Raw genomic sequence first — 21,285 nt, 5'->3', positions numbered from 1 at the left:
TTTTACTAGCATCTATGATTTTTCCAAAAGTTATCATTAAAAATGGAAAACTTAATACTTTCTATGTCACAATCAAGCATTTCTTTTGACTGGAAGGTATGGAAGACAAGAATCTTCAGGTGAGGGAAATGGATGAGAGGAAAATCTACCTACGTCTTCTTAAGAGTTGGGCTAACTTAGTTTTTATTTTTAGCCAATGTGACTTATGCTGGCCGAACTCTGTCCTCATTAATCTTCTAGTAAATGCTTTCAATCTTTCAAGAGAAATAGTAAAGAGAAATATGCTGTCCATCCAGTTTTGATAACACCAATCATAGTAAAAGCTTTGAACTTAACCTTCAAATGATTAACACAGCCTGTTTACTTAGAGTCTCTGGTAATAACAAAAAAGACAAACCTGACACATATTGGAATTTTCTCTCAAGGGAAAGAAAAATAAGTCTTGATTAACAATGCTCTAAATTTTTGTTTTAATACACAGGAAACTCAGTCATTGTCATGATGGGGTATGTATGATATCAAACAAATTATAAATGACTTCCCAGTATAAGTTCTTTTAAATCTGAGTTAAGTTGAAAGGCATGATAAGGAACTCTGCTTAGGATCTTCTGATTTACTTATGATCTGGTTAAAAATCAAGCTTAGGATGGAGTGGTTTTCAAAAACTTTTCTTGCTCCAAGTAGAGTGACTGTATGTCCAGTGTTGCCCAGTTAATTCCCAGCTGATTTAAGTATGAAAGATTTCATGAAGCCTCTGTGGCTTCACAGAGGAAACCTGAGCTGGTTTTGAAAACTAATGGAAGCCTCTGAAACAAAGATGAAAAACATAGTCTTGAGCGAGGCAGGTACAGACAAAAAGTGGGTAGTGTGTTTGGGATGGGTATGCACTAGAGAAAGCGCCAAAGATAATAAAAGACTGGTTAAGGCCTAGTGGATAATGGTTATGAATTACAGAAAGTACGAGAGAGAAGTAAAATGTAGGTCAAGCATACTGGAAAAGGCCTAAGTTATATCCTAAAGTTATTTTCTTTTTCTTTTTCTTTTTTTTAAACCTATGGGAGGTATTAGTTTTTATTTATTTCTTTATTTGAGAGAGCAATCAAGCAAGAGAGAAATTGAGAGAACGAGTGCGGGGAAGGGCAGGTGGAAAAGCAGACTCCCTGCAGAACAGCGAGCCCAACATGCGACTCAGTCCCATGACCCTAGGATCATGAGCTGAGCCTGAGGCAGACGCTTAACCAGCTGAGCCGCCCAGGTGCCCTAAAAGTTATTTCTTAAAGACATCAAGAAGCTCACAGAGTATCTACTCAATGAAGTGACAAGATTGTATGTCTTAAAAGGAAAGTTAAGTGGCACCTGGGTGGCTCAGTCCGTTAAGTGTCTGCCTTCAGTTCAGGTTATGATCTCATGGGTCCTGGGAATCCCACCCTGTGTGAGGCTCCCTGTTCCCTCACCCTCTGTCCTCCCCCATTCGTGCTCTCTCTCTCTCTCTCTCTCAAATAAATAAAATCTTTAAAAGGAAAGCTAATAGGCAAGAGGAAATACTGGAAATAGGCAGACCAAGTAAAAGTGAAATACAAATCTGGCAAGAAAAGATGAACCAGGAGGTAGAAAGACAAAGTGATGACTACAATTAGTCAACACTGATAGAGTACTTATTACTATCCCTAATAATAATAACAATAGCTAATATCTACATAATGCTTATTACGGGCCAGGTACTGTTCTAGGCAATTTATATGTATTAATTCACATAAACCTCAAACTTACTGTTGTCTTACTTTATACATGAATAAACTAAAATACGAGAAAGGGTTAAGTAACTTGCTCAAGATTACAGAGCATGTAAGTTGTAGAAGATTGATTTAGACTCAGTCTACGCTTTCAAATTATCCCATTTCTGAGTATTCAATACTACATGAAATGTTTTATTTATTCCACATCATGTAATGTGTAAAAGTACAATTTTACTGCAAAATCAATAGGACTGTTTATCAACTGATGTACAGCAGTGGTGCTCAAAGCATGGTCCAGGGACTGAGACCTTTTCACAGGGTCTGCAACATCCAAACTATTTTTATAACAGTGCTAAAACATTATTTGCCCTTTCACTTTTATTTTCTCAAGAGATCCAATAGAGCCTACACAACTGGCGATGTTGCCACAGACAGAAAGCAGGATCAAATATGAGAACGCAGCCATCTTCTTTTAAACTACATACTTTTGAAAAAATATAAAACAAATCCATTCTTCTATTATTTTTTGTTTAAAAATAGTTATTTCTCAAAAAAATGTTTCATGTTTATCTGTAGTACTTTTATATTAATTTTAAATAATAAGTATTTAAAATATTTCCAGTTTTGATTTCTAATACGGTAAATAGTGAAAGCTAGAGCCCACATAAACAAAAGTTCTTTAAAACCCTTGATGATTTTTACAAATATAAAGACATCTAGAGGCGAAAAGTTTAAGAACCACTGATACGCAGAAACAAGACAAGCAGAAGTCAAAGAGGACTTCTGGATTTCAAGCTTGAGGATTAAAAGATGGATGATACCATTTATTAAAGACCAGAAGTACAGAAACAAACCAGATTTAAGAAGAAGTTGATAAAATAAATTTTGGGATATGTCTTTGGTCAGATTCTAAACTGAGCCTGAGACAAGGATTCTTGTTTAAGTGATTTGTTGGTGGAAAATGCTCAGGAAATAAGCATTGAGGGAAGCAAAATAGGGCAGAAGAAAAAACCCAAGCAACAATGTGATTTCAGCCGGCAATCACCTCAGTTTAAACCTATGAAAAAGCATCAAATGTACTGGCAGAGTTATTCCCATCTTGAAGCAAGGACGCCAGTTTCTTACACCTTTTATCAGTCATTCACTAAGCAAGGTCTTCCCTGGTGGAAGGAGTGTGGAGATTAGAGGTGCCTGGGGAGGCCCTTCCTACTTAGCCAAGGACAGTTTTTCTCTGAAAAGGATGCCAGCCAGTACAGGGGATCTGGTCAGGACACCAGCAATGTCCATCCTGGCATGGTTAAGGCAAGGAAGATGCTTGAAGGCACGCAGACAAGGGTAGAAACCCAAGTTTGGAAAACTTGTTCTTTAACATATATTTAGGAATTATCTGCACAGAACCAAGCATGAAGGTTAAACAGATCATTACTTAGGGAAAAAGACTGATACAACTGAGAAATATGCATCTGTAACCCAATTTATTTTCTAAAAGTTATATTGTTTATTGACAGAAAAAGCAAGTAAAGAAGAATATAGCTCTGTGGAAACACAGAATAATCATGTAGAAACATTAAAATGTGGACAAGAAAAACTCTTCATGGTAAAAAACAAAAAACTGAACTCAAATAAAATAAGTTTAAAAGAAGTCTGATGTGATGATTAAGCTACTGAATCTTTTGCTCCATGGAAGAGTGATGAGGCAACAGAAAGGAACTAAAGCTAAAATAGTTTCCATAGACTGTCACACACAAAAGAGCGTGAAAGGATGTAAGAAAAAATACAATCTGTACTAGGGTAGGAATGAAGTTCTTATTTCAGAGAAGAGAACCAGACTTTCCAGAAATGAACTGCCACATTACCTGCCCGTAAAGGATTACACCAATCAACAAATATATACTAAGAATGAATCAACAACCTATTGGGCATTCTATGATGAGGCTTTCTAGGTAGTTTGTTATTAATAACAATAAAAATACCAAACGTTCATACTTGATTTACCTGTTAAAACATACAAATCAGAGCAGATTCAAATTCAAGATTATCCACAGAATAACAAATGTCACACTCAGTCCCTTGTATAATGACTAATAAATGGGAAGGAAAAAGGTATCATTAGAGCCAGTGCGCTAGAAAACTACATGTCATTTGTACCTGATGGTATTTATTTATTTATTTATTTTTATAATTTTTTAATTTTTTAATAAACATATAATGTATTATTAGCCCCAGGGGTACAGTTCTGTGAATCGCCAGGTTTATACACTTCATAGCACTCACCATAGCACATACCCTCCCCAATGTCCATAACCCCAACCTGATGGTATTTAAATAAGACTCTTCAAGTAGTTGTGGCAGGAGAATGAATTAGAAATGCCCTCCAGTGGCATAAATCTGGCCCTTATGGAATACAGCATTTACCTCGCAAAGTCTTAGATTCCATCTTTAACATAAATAAGTAAATTCTCCCTCCTCTGAAAATCCAGAGTGTACCTTTCTTTTAGCATTTATTTTCTAAGTTGTATTAAAAGGTTATTTTTATAGATCTCACCTGTGCATTTTTGAGGTCTGGAACTATAACCTTATATATCTCTGTGCTTTTTATTGTAATACTCACCATAGTATTTGTATTCTGAGTGTTCAGTAAATATCCACTGGTTAATAATTTGAATTATTTTTACAGGATAATTAAGACACTAGAAAGATATGGAGGAAGATGGGGTTGTTTTTCCTACCCTACTATTATGTTCAGTTTCAAAGTGATTATCATCAAATCAGTATTTTTGTTTAGTGTGTTTTTAAGGATGGCTATCTTTCAAGTCCTATATTGTCTTCTGGAGTAGGAAACTTTGCAAGAACAAGAAAATACTTAAACATGGACTAGATCTTGCCATTTGCGGCGACGTGGATGGAACTAGAGAGTATTATGCTTAGCGAAGTAAGTCAATCGGAGAAAGAGAACTATCATATGATCTCCCTGATATGAGGAAGTGGAGATGCAACATGGGGGGTTTGGGGCCTAGGAAAAGAATAAATGAAACAAGATGGGATCTGGAGGGAGACAAACCATAAGAGACTCTTAATCTCACAAAACAAACTAAAGGTTGCTGGGGGCAGGGGGGTAGGGAGACGGTGGTGGGGTTATGGACATTGAGGAGGGTATGTGCTATGGTGTACCCCTGGGGCTAATAATACATTATATGTTTATAAAAAAATAAAAAAAATTATAAAAAAAAAAAAACCTGAGGGTTGCTGGGGGGAGGCGGGTATGGAGAGAGTGGCTGGGTTATAGACTTGGAAAGGGTATGTGCTATGGTGAGTGCAGTGAAGTGTGTAAGCCTAATGATTCACAGATCTGTACCCCTGGGGCAAATAATACATTATATGTTAATAAAAAAATTAAAATTAAAAAAAAAACATGGATTAGATCTTAATGCTTTAAGGATATATGTGACTTAGTAAGGATTCATATTGAAAAAAATTAAGGTTTCATGAAGAATGATGCTGCATAAAAATGTGAAATATAATAAACAAGGTATCAACATAATACTTATTCAGTTCCCTAATACACTTGGGCTTAATTTGTAATGTCACTGTTATGTAACAAATATAAACAAGCAAAAATGTCTGCTTAATGATGGTATATTTAAATTTTTAAATCTCTTAAATACTCAGTTATCAGTTCTCTCAAGGGAATGGTCAAATATATTCAGGTTCTCGCAGAAAATAATATTAAAATATTTTTCAGATTATATAGCATTTTTCTTCCAAGTATCCCAGTGCTATTATTATGTAAGGTACCACAAGTCTACGCTCAGGGTTTATTAACCATGAAAACAACACTTTTTCTACTGCTGAAAATTATTGAGGAAAAAAAGCCTTATATTTAAATCATAAACTTTAATCATTATTTACAGCAAAATCTTCTCTCTGTACATATTATTATATGAGTTTGTCCTAAAGTTATTAGATCTGTCTTGAATAAAAATAGCTATCAATGTTCCATTTGCCTGTGATTCAGCAAGTTAAGATAGGGAAAGAAATTGATTTTTCTAAATTAGACACAGTTGTTTCTAGAACTCTAAACTTGAACACTTAAAAAGATTAATAGAGCAATGTATTAGTTTTATACATACTATGAAAAATATATATTTTTCTTTTCCACAATTTAAAGAAAAACACTCTCTATTCTCATGAAACATATTACCAGTAATATAAAAATGAAACACTTACTATTAGAGTCCCTAGTTCTATCTATCCTATAGCGGTGGTGCCGAATTTTTACATTTTTGCTAAAGCAGTTAAGCAAGATTCCTTCTCTGTTTAAAAAAAAAAAAAGAGCAGAAAGAAAGTGCCATAAAAGCAACCATATTTTATGAGTCTCCAAATACACAACAAATATTTCCTTGGTTACAACCATTTCTAAAGCCAAAAGGTCTATACCCAAGCTTGGGTAATGAGATGAATGGGTGCCTAAAATGTTTTAGTAACCATAAAACCAAGAGGGGTGAGCAAATGTACATTTCAGCTTGGATTTTTAAATCTCTAACAAGTTGAGAGTTACAAATCTGTTAAATGGAAACTTGAAGGCAGAGATTTAGTGAATGTCCACTTAAATTATGGATACCAATCCTGTGCTTAAATTGTTTGAGTTTAATCACAAAATATAACATTATTTACTGATAATGTTTGAAGAAATATATTCCAAAAGGACAACTCTTCCAAACTGCCAAACAGAGGCCTAGATTACTAACCAATCTTTATTTTAAAAAGAATTCACCTTTTATCCATCAGCAAGGCTCATAGCTGCCCAGAAAAGCTTGAGTGATTGAAACAAATGACAGCACCCCAAGTATTCAAAGGACTAGATCTAAGTGTTACTTCTCTGCGCTTAGGATAACCAAGTATATGCCTTTGAACATATTAAGCAGTATTTTAACTCGGGCAAACATTTCGTTAGCATTAGCTATTGGTCAAAAATTGACTTTTTTATTTTTAATAGCTTGTGACACAAATGATACACAGAGGTACAACTGATGACCCTTTACTAGTTATTTAATACAATCACTTACAAGTATTCTCATGTTTATAACAGTGTTTTTCTTTTGGGAAATCAGAGGAGGGTACTTTAGTTTTGTTAGAGGAATTTTCCTCCCCAAACTTAGTACTTCTAAAATGTCATTTTTAATAATAGCAAATATATAAAGCATTAATAATATGCCAAACACTGTTCTAAGTAACTTACATATGTGAACATATTTTATTCTCTAAATGACCCAAGAAGAATTACTACCTTTTTTAAAAAACACAAGAGGAAACTAAAGCACTATGACATTCATTTGCCCAAACTCAACTAGTGAGTCGCAGCAGGAGGATCTGAACCCAGGCAGCCTGCTTCTAGAGCTTGTGTTCTTACCACGTTTCTTCAATCCATGTAGCACATTACTTTGAACTCACATTTTTGAATTTTTAAAAAGTAACTAACTTGCTGCTGGCTAAAATCCCCCAAAATCAAAATATCCACTGTTTTATTTAAATCACTTTCCCACAACTTTGAGGACTTGTATATTTCTCTCTGTAAGTAAGAGCAGGCACCATTTATTTGTCAATAGTGTCATTCAGAAGGTAAAAGTGAGGAAATCTGAGAAGAGCAACAACATATTTAGAGTTGTCACTCAGACATTCTAAGTTTATTTGTAACATAAGTTCCTCTTTGGCTGCATTTAGCAAAGGTATTTAGTATTTGCATTTGAAAACGGACATTCAAATCATCCTGAGGGCTTTCCCTCACAGGCCACATCCCACTGGCTCCCTGCCAACACCCCTGAAGACTGAGGGAGGAGGAACGTGCAGAATGAGCAGTGGCAGTTACCCCAGGTCAACAAAACCACAAATGGAAATATGCAGCATGAATAACAAATTATTTCCCCAATTTATATTATATATCTATCTATCTATATCTATCTATCTATCTATATATATCTATCTCCACACACACACGCTGTGGGATGTCATTACCATATGCTCCTTTTGAGAAAAGTCCTAAGACTGCATCATTTGTTCAGTCTTTCCATAGTGTGTCCTGAATGACACACTATGACTTCCATGCATCTTCATTTAGAAGAAATGCTAGTTCAGGACATTCATCTCAAGGAGAGTATGATCCAGTAATGGAGGCCACAGCAAGCAGAAATGTGCCACACTGGAACAAGAGGGGGACTGCAGAAGAAGAGATTCATGTGCGGGCCCAACTATTTGCTAGCCCAAGAACCTCAGAGAGATTATTTACACTCTGTGATCAACATGTTCCTCATCTTTAACATGAAAAGGATAAATAGTCTATCTAAAGTATCTATTAATGCCTGATACCCAGAGGGTACATGAAGGTCAATTATTGTTTTAATAGCAACTAATTATGAATTTCAGTAAAAATAATAAAAGAACCATAATAAAAACCATACAAAAAAGGGAGAAGAAATGTGTTAAAGAAAGTAAGTATAATCAATTCATAGAAAAAAAAGAGTCAGTATAAACTACAGCTTTAAGGATCAGGAAGGAACTAGATGGCCACTAAAAGCAAGAAAGATAAAAGCACTACCCAGGAAGAAAAAACATTAACTGTAGTAATTTGGAATGTTTGGAAGCCTGAGACGCTTGGGACATTTTGGAGCCTCAAGTAGAATTCTCTGAATTGAGGTCAAAAATCAGGAAAAAAAGTAAAGACAGACTGCTTGCCCAATGTGAGGGTCTTGAAGGACAGTTCTATGACTAATCTACAGGCCTAATTTTGGCAATGTAAGAGAAATAACATAATAAGAATAGTTTGCTTTTATATATATATATATATAAATATATGTAAGTAATATTTATATATTTTATATACATATGTATTTCATATGTGTGTGTGTGTGTGTGTGTGTGTGTATACAATCATGAAATTTGGAAAGTAATACCCAGTTAAAAAAGTCATATTCATGGGGTGCCTGGGTGGCTCAATGGGTTAAGCCTCTTCCTTTCGGCTCAGGTCATGATCTCAGGGCCCTGGGATCAAGCCCCACATTGGGCTCCCTGCTCAGCAGAGGCCTGCTTCCCCTCTCTCTCTGCTTACCTCTCTGCCCACTTGTGATTTCTCTCTCTGTCAAATAAATAAAATCGTTTTTTTTTTTAAAGTCATATTCATTTAAAGCTATTTAGTGATTTTTTTTTTCCAGTTGTACTCTAATAGCTAGAGGACACCACTGAGATATTTTTATAAAAAGAGACAAAACCCTCACCACTCTTGTTCAACATAGTATTAGAAGTCCTAGCAACAGCAATCAGACAACAAAGAGAAATAAAAGGTATCCAGATTGGCAAGGAAGAAGTCAAACTCTCTCTCTTCGCAGATGACATGATTCTTTATATGGAAAACCCGAAAGACTCCACCTCCAAACTACTAGAACTCATACAGCAATTCAGTAATGTAGCAGGATACAAAGTCAATGTCCAGAAATCAGTGGCTTTCTTATACACTAACAATGAAAATACAGAAAGGCAAATTAGAGAATCGATTCCATTTACTATAGCACCAAAAACCATAAGATACCTCGGAATAAACCTAACCAAAGAGGTTAAAGATCTGTACTCCAGGAACTACAGAACACTCCTAAAAGAAATTGAAGAAGACACAAAAAGATGGAAGACCATTCCATGCTCTTGGATGGGAAGAATAAACATCGTTAAAATGTCTATACTGCCCAGAGCAATCTATACTTTTAATGCCATTCCAATCAAAATTCCACCAGTATTTTTCAAAGAGCTGGAGCAAATAATACTAAAATTTGTATGGAATCAGAAGAGACCCCGAATTGCTAAGGAAATGTTGAAAAACAAAAATAAAACTGGTGGCATCACGTTACCTGATTTCAAGCTTTACTACAAAGCTGTGATCACCAAGACAGCATGGTACTGGCATAAAAACAGACACATGGACCAGTGGAACAGAGTAGAGAGCCCAGATATGGACCCTCAACTCTATGGTCAAATAATCTTTGACAAAACAGGAAAAAATATCCAGTGGAAAAAAGACAGTCTCTTCAATAAATGGTGCTGGGAAAACTGGACAGCTATATGTAGAAGAATGAAACTTGACCATTCTCTTACACCGTACACAAAGATAAACTCGAAATGGATAAAAGACCTCAACGTGAGACAGGAATCCATCAGAATCCTCGAGGAGAACATAGGGAGTAACCTCTTTGATATCAGCCACAGCAATTTCTTTCAAGATATGTCTCCAAAGGCGAAGGAAACAAAGGCAAAGATGAACTTCTGGGACTTCATCAAGATAAAAAGCTTCTGCACAGCAAAAGAAACAGTCATCAAAACAAAGAGGCAACCCACGGAATGGGAGAAGATATTTGCAAATGACAGTACAGATAAAAGGTTGATATCCAGGATCTATAAAGAACTCCTCAAACTCAACACACACAAAACAGATAATCATATCAAAAAATGGGCAGAAGATATGAACAGACACTTCTCCAAGGAAGACATACAAATGGCTACCAGACACATGAAAAAATGTTCATCATCACTAGCCATCAGGGAGATTCAAATCAAAACCACATTGAGATACCACCTTACACCAGTTAGAATGGCCAAAATTAGCAAGACAGGAAACAACGTGTGTTGGAGAGGATGTGGAGAAAGGGGAACCCTCTTACACTGTTGGTGGGAATGCAAACTGGTGCAGCCACTTTGGAGAACAGTGTGGAGATTCCTCAGGAAATTAAAAATAGATCTTCCCTATGACCCTGCAATTGCACTGCTGGGTATTTACCCCAAAGATACAGATGTAGTGAAAAGAAGGGCCATCTGTACCCCAATGTTTATAGCAGCAATGGCCACGGTCGCCAAACTGTGGAAAGAACCAAGATGCCCTTCAACGGATGAATGGATAAGGAAGATGTGGTCCATATACACTATGGAGTATTATGCCTCCATCAGAAAGGACGAATACCCAACTTTTGTAGCAACATGGACAGGACTGGAAGAGATTATGCTGAGTGAAATAAGTCAAACAGAGAAAGTCAAGTATCATATGGTTTCACTTATTGGTGGAGCATAACAAATAATATAGAGGACAAGAGTAGATGGAGAGGAGAAGGGAGTTGAGGGAAATTGGAAGGGGAGGTGAACCATGAGAGACTATGGACTCTGAAAAACAACCTGAGGGTTTTGAAGGGGCGGGGTGGGAGGGTGGGGGAACCAGGTGGTGGGTATTAGGGAGGGCACAGATTGCATGGAGCACTGGGTGTGGTGAAAAAACAATGAATACTGTTACGCTGAAAATAAATAAAAAATTTAAAAAAAAAAAAAAGAGACAAAACCATGAAATAATTGTAACTTGTAAACATGGCTCTTTTTTAATATTAATCAGAAAATATATTAAAGACATATACCTATTATATAAATGTCCAAAAGAGTTCACAAAATAAAAAGTGTACTTTTAATAAATTAAAATATAGAGTAATTTGCAAAGATAATGCCTAAATGACAACAAAATATACTTTATACATAACAAAGAAATAATTTTCCAAAAAAGTTATTTCTTTTGAAAATAGTATCGAAATTTAGTATACTTTAATAAAATTTAGTATACTTTAAAAATTAAACTTTCATTCGAGATTCAGAAGAAATATAAAAACAGAATACAGAATAAGAATATTGTCCCTCAACTTACAGAAAGAATTAGCAGTAAAAAATAAAACACGAAACATAAAAAGGAAAAAGGTAGATAAGTTATCAAAGAAGTTTATAATAAGATGTGATCAATAAACAGGAAAGATATCCTCTAATGACATTATATATTTTCCTGCTGAAATTGGGAATCTGGCTTTGAAAAAAAAAAAAATCAAAGTCATTGAAATCTTAAACCCCTATCTGCTCAACTGGTGATTTAAATCATTTAAGGAAATTTTCTCTTCAATTTGCTTTCCTCAAATCTGAAGTCCTTCACAAATTTAAAAAGGAAAAAGGAAAAGAAACATGCAGCCTGCAAAGATTAAAAATTATTTAAATGTGGCAAAATTTAAGCTAAGTGGTACTTCTAAATTTCCCTCCTGTACTGTAAACTTGAAATCAACTTGCTTAAAAAAAAAAAAATTGACAACCAGATGATTTTACAATTTTATTAGTACAGACAATTGGTTTCCAGTCTTTTAATAAATGAAACCATGTAACTGTCAATAATTTTTAAAGACTCCCCCATGTGTTTCTCAATATGTATACTATGTGCAGTATTATGACTTCTACAGGGCTTTAAAAAACAGACACATATTTCAAAAAGATTAGCATGCAAATTAGACATATGTACTTCTCTAGAGACAGCAGTTGATCTGCCTTCCATTTAAGGACTCCTAGTAACTCAGTAACTCCTCAGAGATGTAAGAGCCATTGGGTGGGAACTACTAATTGAGAAGCCAGTTTAGAAAGGATATAACCCATTCACACATGTTTAGTGTTTCATGGTTTATGATAGGGGTCACACACCAATTCTGAAAAGTAGACAGGTAAAGTATAAAAATTCTCATTTTCCAAATGAGAAGATCAAAGTCTAGAGAGACCAAGGAAATGGGTCAAGGTTACACAGCTTAGTAACAGTGGAATTCTTATTAGATAGCATGTCTTACTACTTATTACTAACTCAATGTTTTTTATCCATTACAACATAGTCAGCTGGTCATGGAAGGGCAGTGTAATTACGTTCCTTAAAATCAGACTAACATATTTAACCAATAATTCAGAGAGAGAAACAAGCATATTTTGATTTATACCTTCTTGGACTATTTAAAAACTTGACTGGCTACAATTCTACATAATAATCATTTTTAGGGTATTAAAACAAAAAAGAAATGCCAAAATGAGCTAGCATATGCTAAATAGATGTCCCACTAAGAAGAGTATTATGGAATAAGAAGACGATAAATTTCCAAACATTGCAAAATTTGCAAGCCCCTGTATTTTTAAATTTCCACTTTGTACAGTCACTTCTAAATGGATTAATCTATGAAACCCAACTGTCTAGATAATTTCTTAATGATCTTAAGGTCAGGTGGTTATATTAAAACTCATTAACACACAATTCATTAATTAGTTAAGAGGTAAGCCAATTTAGAACAATACGTAAGATGATGTGCCAAAGAATGTGGGAAATAGCAATTAAAGGTTACTAAAAGAACTAAAACCGGAAAGTCAAGGAATTGGACACAGGGCACAATGCCTTAAAGCACATTATTTTGGATTTTAAAAGACCTTTATGACACTTTCTCTGTGTGTGATAGTAAAATGTTTCTTTTCTCTGCCCCATTCTAAAGAACCATTTAAAAAGCAAATTAAAATAGGGATGAAATAAAACGCTTACAGGTTTGTATCTCAGTGCATCTCTGTAGGATCCAAACAAAGCAGCCTGTGCCCTAAGAAAGGCCCTAGCTACTCCATCACCGGTAGCTGTAGACTGCTTCTTCAGTTTATTTTTCAGGGCCGAGACCTGCATGACAGAGAGGAACAGTTAAATTAACACCTCAGAAATTGGTACAGCGAGGTACGAACCCAATCAGCAGGCAAACCACAGTGTCTGCAGGTCAGCCAAAAACTCATCCTCCTCCCTGATAGCTTATCTTTTTAACTGCAGAGAGCACCTGCTGGTCTGTTAATTGAAACGAAAGCAGGAGCTGATAGTAACGTGCTAATGCAAATTGGTTTATGCTCTCTTTTTTTCCCAAGGCCTCTTGACATAAATAAGCTTTAATTATTTTACGGTAAACTGCCTGTGAGCCACTTTTCTGCAGATTTTTAGCAATTACAACATGTGTCTACTTGTTTTGAGAAGAAGCTGGTTGGTATCGTTCATTCCTGCCATGTAAGGTTATTTGTTACAGGTCCTCCAGGATCACTTACCATTTAATTTTATTTTTGGAAGTCTCATTTACATATGTAATTTTCTACTCGTTTGTTGAATAGTTTTCACCATTATTAGACAAAAGGGGGGGGGGAGAAGTTAAAGTGATTGAGAACCTACCATGAGTAGAGAATCACGTTATGCACATGTTATAGAGTGTCTCAGTTAGTTTTCACAGCCTTCTAAGAAAGACATTTGTATTACCATTTATGAATGAAGAAACAGGGACTTAAAGATGTGATCAGTTTGCCCTCCCTATACAGCTACTCCATGGCAAGACTGAGATTTCAACCCAGTTCTGTCCAGTTTTTTCCCCACCACAATGTGCTGGGTTTGAGTTCAATGTCATCGCTTTATGAACCAGTAATCAGATTAATGTTTTTAAATCAAAGAAATATTTATTTCTCAGGAGTTTGCATAATTTACCAAGGCATCCGAATTTGTTATCATTTTTCATACACTTCTGTCCTTCAAGTTCAGGTTCTCTGTATTTTATAGAATGGTTACTATTTATGAACGACCCTTACTTAGATGAGTATTCTGTAGGTATAATCATAATCCCAACGTATACTCTAATTTTTTTAAAGGGAAATTATGTGATACGTTCCTATCATCTAATTCACCCGACCAATTCTTTTCATGCGTTATAGAAAACTACACCGTCTACACTTAAAAAGTATTGGTGCTCATATCATTCCTCACTGATGCTTTACAACAGAACATGAAGTCACATAAAAACCCTTTTTATTTTCCAAGAAAACAAAACCGATGGGAGAAATTGTAGTTGGATTGCTCTCTTAACAGAGCATATTCTGACCCTTATGAAACCACCAGATAACAAAATAAAATAATGTCATTTCTCCTTTACATATATACCCAAGGAAGGGTATTTTTAAAAATTTCTTTATGCAAGCAGCCCTGACTACTTCTGTAGATGATGATTATAATTGAAGTGTCAACCTAATTAACAACTAAACTTTGAATAATGCTAATGAGAAATGAACACAGCATCAGAGGAAAGACCAGCTCTACAGGTGATAAACCTTCACAGTAGTGACATTTTCCAGTGTAAAGTCATAGTTACTGTGATCTGATCAAAGAAAGAGACCCCCATTGGGTCCAATTATAACCACAGTTTTGAAAAAATTATTGAGTTATGATGTTCATAATCTATGCAGAAAGGCCTTTGCAGTATAGGTCTTCTCCCCATAGCTGTGATCTTTTCAATTTATATCCAAGCTCCATAGATTCAGATAAAAGTTTGGAGCCTAATTCATTTAGCCCACAAAGTACATAAATCACAATTCATTTAAGAGGAAGTTTTTATTATTAAAATCTAAACTCGATAAATGCACATTTTAAGGCAACCTACATATTCAAACAATGTAGCTAAATGATGCAAGTCTTATGACTTGTTTTTTTATTTTAAAGTTTGTAATAATGTTATTTTTTAAGCTTCAACTGCTGTTAATGAAAAACAATTGAAGTGAGTATCAATACATTTATTTAATAACTGCCCCCCTCAAAAAAGGCTTAAGATGGAAGGAATATGTCTTTCCATGTATTATAAAAAGTAAATGGTTGCGTTATTTTTAATTTACTTTTGAAAATAAAAAAAATTAAAATGTCATGCCTTACTTACATCTTAGCAAAAGAAAATTCTTCAAAGTTTACTTTTCTATAAAACATGAAATTGACAGATCAGCTCTCCACAAACTGAGTATTCTTAGGACAATAATAATACATGCTTAGAGTGAATGCAGGCAAGTCAAACCATGCCTTAGCCTTCTTTACCCCAAGGTTTTAGATGCTGAATTCAGTACTTCTTAAGCTAGCCAGGATCTTAATCATTTTGCCGCAAGCCTTTTTAGCCAAACTGTAAATATGGGGTCTTCACCTCCAAAATTCAATGTAGTTCCTGAGATCCCTCAGAAAACACTTGTTCTAGAACTCTGTGGTCCAATACAGTAGCCACTTGAAATGTGACTAATCCAAATGGGGATTTGCTTTAAGTATAAAATACACAATGGATTTTGAAGACTTAATACCCCCCCAAAAGTAAAATACCTCATTAATAATTTTTATATTGATTTCATAACAAAACAGTATTTTGAACATTTGGTTAAACAAAATATATTAAAATTAATTTCACCCATTATTTTACTTTCAACATGGCTACCAGAAAATTTAAAATTGTGTATGTGGCTCACATTTCCACTGAATAGTACTATTCTACATGACCATACTACCCAATGTGAGATATAAGACTAAAACATTGCCTGGTAAGAAATACAGTTACATTGTTACTTTGCTTATATCTACATTACTTCTACCTTCACAAACTGCTTGAAAAGGTTTTCCTTGACCTACTCTAGGAGGGCTTTGACTGTCAGTAAGTAGATCTGAAGTTGTTCTTATTTTTCAGAGACGAAGAGGGCAGGTGAGTTAACTGTTTCTTGGATGTACAAATGAATGCTCAAAAATAGTTTGTAAGAATGAAAGAGTTTTTAAAATCAGTTTTAGACAGAAAGATATGACTCTAATATAAAGTGACTGTGTCAACCTTGCTGTTTCCCTGTCCTTTAGATCACTGGAGTAAATTAGCACCAGTTACCAATGCCCTCTGCAGTGCTAATTAGCTTTTAGCAGTTTTTATCTATAAAAATGGTGATGTCTCCTCTGTACTTTTTCAATATTTCATCTGGGAAATGGCATTTCTGCTTTAATTTTCAAACTTCTAAATTTAATTATGAAATAAATGTACATTTTCCCGCAAATCATCAAGTTTATATTCACATGTAACCCTGAACTCAGAAGAGCCTTTGGAACTTTAGTTACCTGGCTCTTATCACACAATCCCATTATGAGACACTGAAAAAGTATTCATTGTTTTCTCTTTTTATTCTTACGAAAGTAAGCCAGCCTCAAACTCCAATGTCTGAAGACTACTTCAAAATTGACATCTGATTTTATCATGACACTCTTTAATCTGTGAATAAATTATCTTTCTAAGTCTAATCAAGTATACTAGATTTAAAAAAAAGTTAAACAGTGAAAAGAACTTCAGAAATAAATATCATTTCATGGCTCTTATCAAATGTTTAAATTCCTTTTATACAGTGAGAATTCAGGCTTCCAAGCAGCCATCCACGGGAGGAATTATAACCTGGGTTTAGCACAGTGGGAGTTCACTGCAACATGAATATTACCAACAATTCTCCATTTTTACCCTCTTAACACTAAAGTGACTATGAATAAAAGTAGGGAATTACATGAGTAAACATAACAAATAGGTATAAATTAAAAGAGTGCAAGCCACGTGCACACAGTCTGAGTAATGAAGTAATTATGCCAACCGGGAGTTAGGAAGGGAGAGCACATTAAAGGAGCTGAGTTTTTCAGAGAAGTGACAGATTTTTCTCTTGACTTTTAGATGTGTCTTTTCAGGAAACATAAATTAACCCTTATACCCAGAAATTTTAATTTTGCTCTTTAGGATCACAAAGATAAACATTAGGGTAAAGAGCAGAAGGTAAAAATAAATGTCCAGAAATAATATTGAGATAAACTACACAACCCTAAAACACCCCTCTGATGTTTTTAAATACCTCCTTTTGTGAACTACACTGTACTAGAGAATCCACATCCATTTATAAAAGTTAGAGCTTCAACTTATCTGCTTTAGAAAAAAGTTACAAAGATAAAAAGTTGTACTCTCCCTTGAAACATCTTATGGTCACACATGAAAAATCCCTACATTTCTTTTTTTTTTTTAATTATTTAATTTTTTATTTGACAGAGAGAGAAATCACAAGTAGGCAGAGAGGCAGGCAGATAGGAAGGGAGAAGCAGGCTCCCTGCTGAGCAGAGAGCCCGATGTGGGGCTCGATCCCAGGACTCTGGGATCATGACCTGAGCCGAAGGCAGAGGCCTAACCCACTGAGCCACCCAGGCGCCCCAAATCCCTACATTTCTTTAATCCTTCTAATGTCCAGGGTTTTTTAGAAACAAAATTAACACCCTATCCTCTTAATGTAATTTTTTAGTGAGCTTCTACTTAAGGATTAAAACAGTAACCATTTTAAGTGAAAAGCACAGGATATACTTGTGAAGGTTATCATTACCCTGGTCTTTTTTATGCTTAAATTACCTATCAAAACCTAATTAATATAGGGTCAGTTCTAACTATTTCCTTTCAGAGGCCATTATAAAATGGAGACAATCAAACTGCTCCACTGCAAGCCCAATGTTAGGCCAGCATCTCTACTGTCAATGTCACTTCCATTCATCCATTTACTCAAAAAGGAATCTTGCAGGTCTTCCTCAACACTTGACCCTTTTTCATCTCCCATATGCAACACATCACCAAGCACTGTCAGTTAGTCCTCTGATGGAGATTCAAATCTATCCACTTTTCTCTACATCTGCCACTATCAAGTTCAAGCAATTAGCATCTCTACCTAGACTACTGCAAATGGTCTCAACCATTTCAGTGGATCTTCCTGCTTCATTCCTTATACTGAGAAATCTTCAGGACCTAGACCCCAAGATGATATTTTTTAGAAGTCAAAGTAGATCACACTATTCCTTGCTAAATATCTCCAACGAATTTCCAATAAAGTCCAAATGTCCCTAACAAGAACTACAGATCTTTTTTGATGGCACCACCTATCTCTACAACCTCATTTTACATAACTCTCTCTTTCCTTCATCTCACTACAACTATACAAGACTTTCCACTTCTTGAACTTGCCAACCGCTTCCCCACAGTGGAATCTTTGTACATGCTGTTCCTCCTCCTCTCACTTTGCACAGCTTACTCACACTTATCATTCAGGCCAATTCTGGAACAGGTATTTTGACACACTGAGCTCAGCTGGACCACAAATGGCTAATCTGAGGATTTCGACTGATAAGAACGACATCTCAGTTTGGCTAAAATCATCTTCATTTCAGCTTACTTATGGCAATATGACTACTGGTCCGCTAACATCCACTCTCCCTTTCTTTGGTAAAAGAAATCCTAAGTTTTAACTAGTGCTTGCTCAACCTCCTTATGCTGACCCAGCTATTTTCCAACATTCCTCATGGCTTGGTATGGCCATGTGGTTAGGTTCAGATGAATGGAATGTGAGTTCCATGAGAGCAGTATATTATGTCTTCCTGTTTACTCAGCTCCTAGCATAATACAGGCATTATAATAGGTGCTTGATAAATAATCAAATGAATGACTATTTGAATGAATGAATGAATAAATAAATAAATAAATAAATAAGCAACCTATCATACTTCTACATTAATTTCTCTAGTTCAATGGATCAGAATATCTATGATGGGACCCAGGAACATAATTCATTGAAAAGTTCACAAAGTCATTATGATATCAGCAAGATTTGGGAACCACTGTTGTGACAGTGCACACAGTATCATGCATACAAAAAACTCTCTTGAATGTGGAAAAGCCAAGAACTTAAAGGACTAGAAACAAATTGGAAATTATCTTTAAAGCCCAAATCAAGGTCTTTACATTTAAGTATATATGTATATATGTATGTATGTATTAGCAGTAAGAAGAGAGAGAAGCATCCCATTAAGATGTTACAGGGAAAAAAAAAAAAAGACATTCGGAGAAAGGCTAGGTAATTTAGTTGGAAGTGAAAACCTATGAGAAAGCCAAGGAACTTCATGAGTACTTAAAATCACTACAAGTAACAAACTATAAATCAACTGTAAAATGGCAAAAGTACAGAGACATAAAGAAGTGAACTGCTAAAGTCTGTTCACTGCAGTGGGAGGGACAGATTCTCTTACTCAGTTGGGAGTAAATAACAAAGACCCTTTAAAAGTTTGGAAGCCCAGTTAATTAAGGTTTTGACTTTTTTTGTTTGTTTGTCTTCTTTTGCTTTTGTATTTAAAGTTTAGATTTAAAAAGAGAAAAAAGTACAAAAAATAGCAATATCTATAGTTTACTTACAAACAACAAAACACCTGTTATAAACAATCACATCTCTCAAAATATTTCAAAGAATAGTGAGTTTCCACAGACACCCGAAGTCCTGTGCAGAAGCACAATGACGGGCATCACAACAAGGTCTCCCTTTCCAGAGAGAGGAAATAAGTTCCACTCACAACCAAAAAAGTATACGTTAAACATGCATCCAGGTTTCTTCTTTTTATTACTATAAAAGATGAAAATATCCTTATAAAATGTTCTAAGAAATAACTCTAAACAGTGACTTTAAAAGCAACTTCTATTACAAAAGATAAAAGAAATGCAATTACCTTTCCCTTCAACCATCACTTACTGAATGACTACTATTTACAAAGCCCTGTGCTAAGTAAGGCTCTGTGGCAGGGACAATGTGCATCTAGGTGCCTGAATTCTGACAGCGGGAGATCGAGGAGAGAGCAGGACTGCATTTCTCCAGGGGAAAACTGAAAGCAGTATTTGTATCCTAAAGTCTACTCTATTGACCACACCCCCCCCAACAAAAATTACCCTAAATTACTCTAAATTACTCTAGAACTTGAATGAATTCAGTTTATCTTTCTAACCTGGCCACTCCAAAAATTTGCTGGGGAATTTATTTACTGCTAAATATGATAAGGATTTTAGCAGAGCTGTGGCAAACCTGGAACTAATATAATATTCTCTGGGGCCTTTTTTTTTCTTTATAACGTATACTATGACAATTTAACATATTAAACCTTCATGTTAGGTTAGAGGAAATATACAAAAATTAAACATATCTATTAACTCTATGCACATTTGCAAGAGTTATATTTGTTTACATACTTTCATTTTTTATAAAGTTGATTTAAGAAAATTCTCTGAAATAGCCAACTCTTTTCCAAACTTATTTCAAAATTAATTAACTCACTTGAATGCAGGTATCTTACATTTTTACTTAAAGTCAGTGTTTTGGGGCTTTGCTCCAGGTCTTCAGGCTTTTAATTTAATGATTTTTGGTGATTCAGAACAATTGGTGTCTTTGCTTTTCATTACACAATAAAACCATTAACCTTTCCTTCATGTGATACTTTAAAGTATCACTAAAAGACGCAAAATATTTTAGAGGACCCCATTTTATAATAAAGTATTTTCAATATTTTAGTAATCAAATATGCTTTCTACTAAATGTAGCTATCCTATAACATACCAGGGCGTATAGTGAATTGCACAACCTTAAGTGTACTATGTCCATACCCTCATAATAGAAAATAAAAAAATAATTTTCCAATAGTGTGTTATATAAGATGAAAATAAGTTTTTAAAAGTGTTAACAATCCTAATCTAAATCAAATAGATCATACTGATACTTCTTCAGCAAGATCAGAATAGAGAGTAAGCTTCTGTATTAAATTCTAAAACAGTTACTCATTACACTGTATGTCATGTTTATATGAGAGGGACCATGATCTAGAGTTTGGGGCATAAGTATGACAGGATCAACCTATATGAACTAAAGCTCTAGAAATACCATTAACAGTATACTTCTTGTGTCTTCGTCTTCTAATCTAAAATAGGAATAAGTATATTGACCTGAGAGTATATTATTTTCTTACAATCTAATGAGTTAAAATTATTTAAAGACTGTTAAGCAACATAGGCCA

At 34.9% G+C, this 21,285-nt stretch overlaps 1 protein-coding gene across 2 annotated transcripts in view; it reads right to left on the bottom strand.

The window, feature by feature from the left end:
• The window catches only part of DENND1B (DENN domain containing 1B), a 256,368-nt gene that overhangs the window by 69,748 nt on the left and 165,335 nt on the right, over positions 1 to 21,285 (bottom strand). For both annotated transcript variants that reach the window (XM_080824962.1, XM_080824961.1), the window contains one exon: positions 13,135 to 13,260. In XM_080824962.1, the coding sequence (XP_080681088.1) occupies positions 13,135 to 13,260 (126 nt within the window). The remainder of the gene's footprint in view (positions 1 to 13,134; positions 13,261 to 21,285) is intronic.

This window comes from Martes martes (assembly GCF_963455335.1).
Source record: "Martes martes genome assembly, chromosome: 15".
In the NCBI taxonomy this organism is placed as follows: Eukaryota; Metazoa; Chordata; class Mammalia; order Carnivora; family Mustelidae; genus Martes; species Martes martes.
The sequence above is the reverse complement of the archived record's forward strand: the minus strand, read 5'-3'. Positions and strand labels throughout refer to the sequence as shown.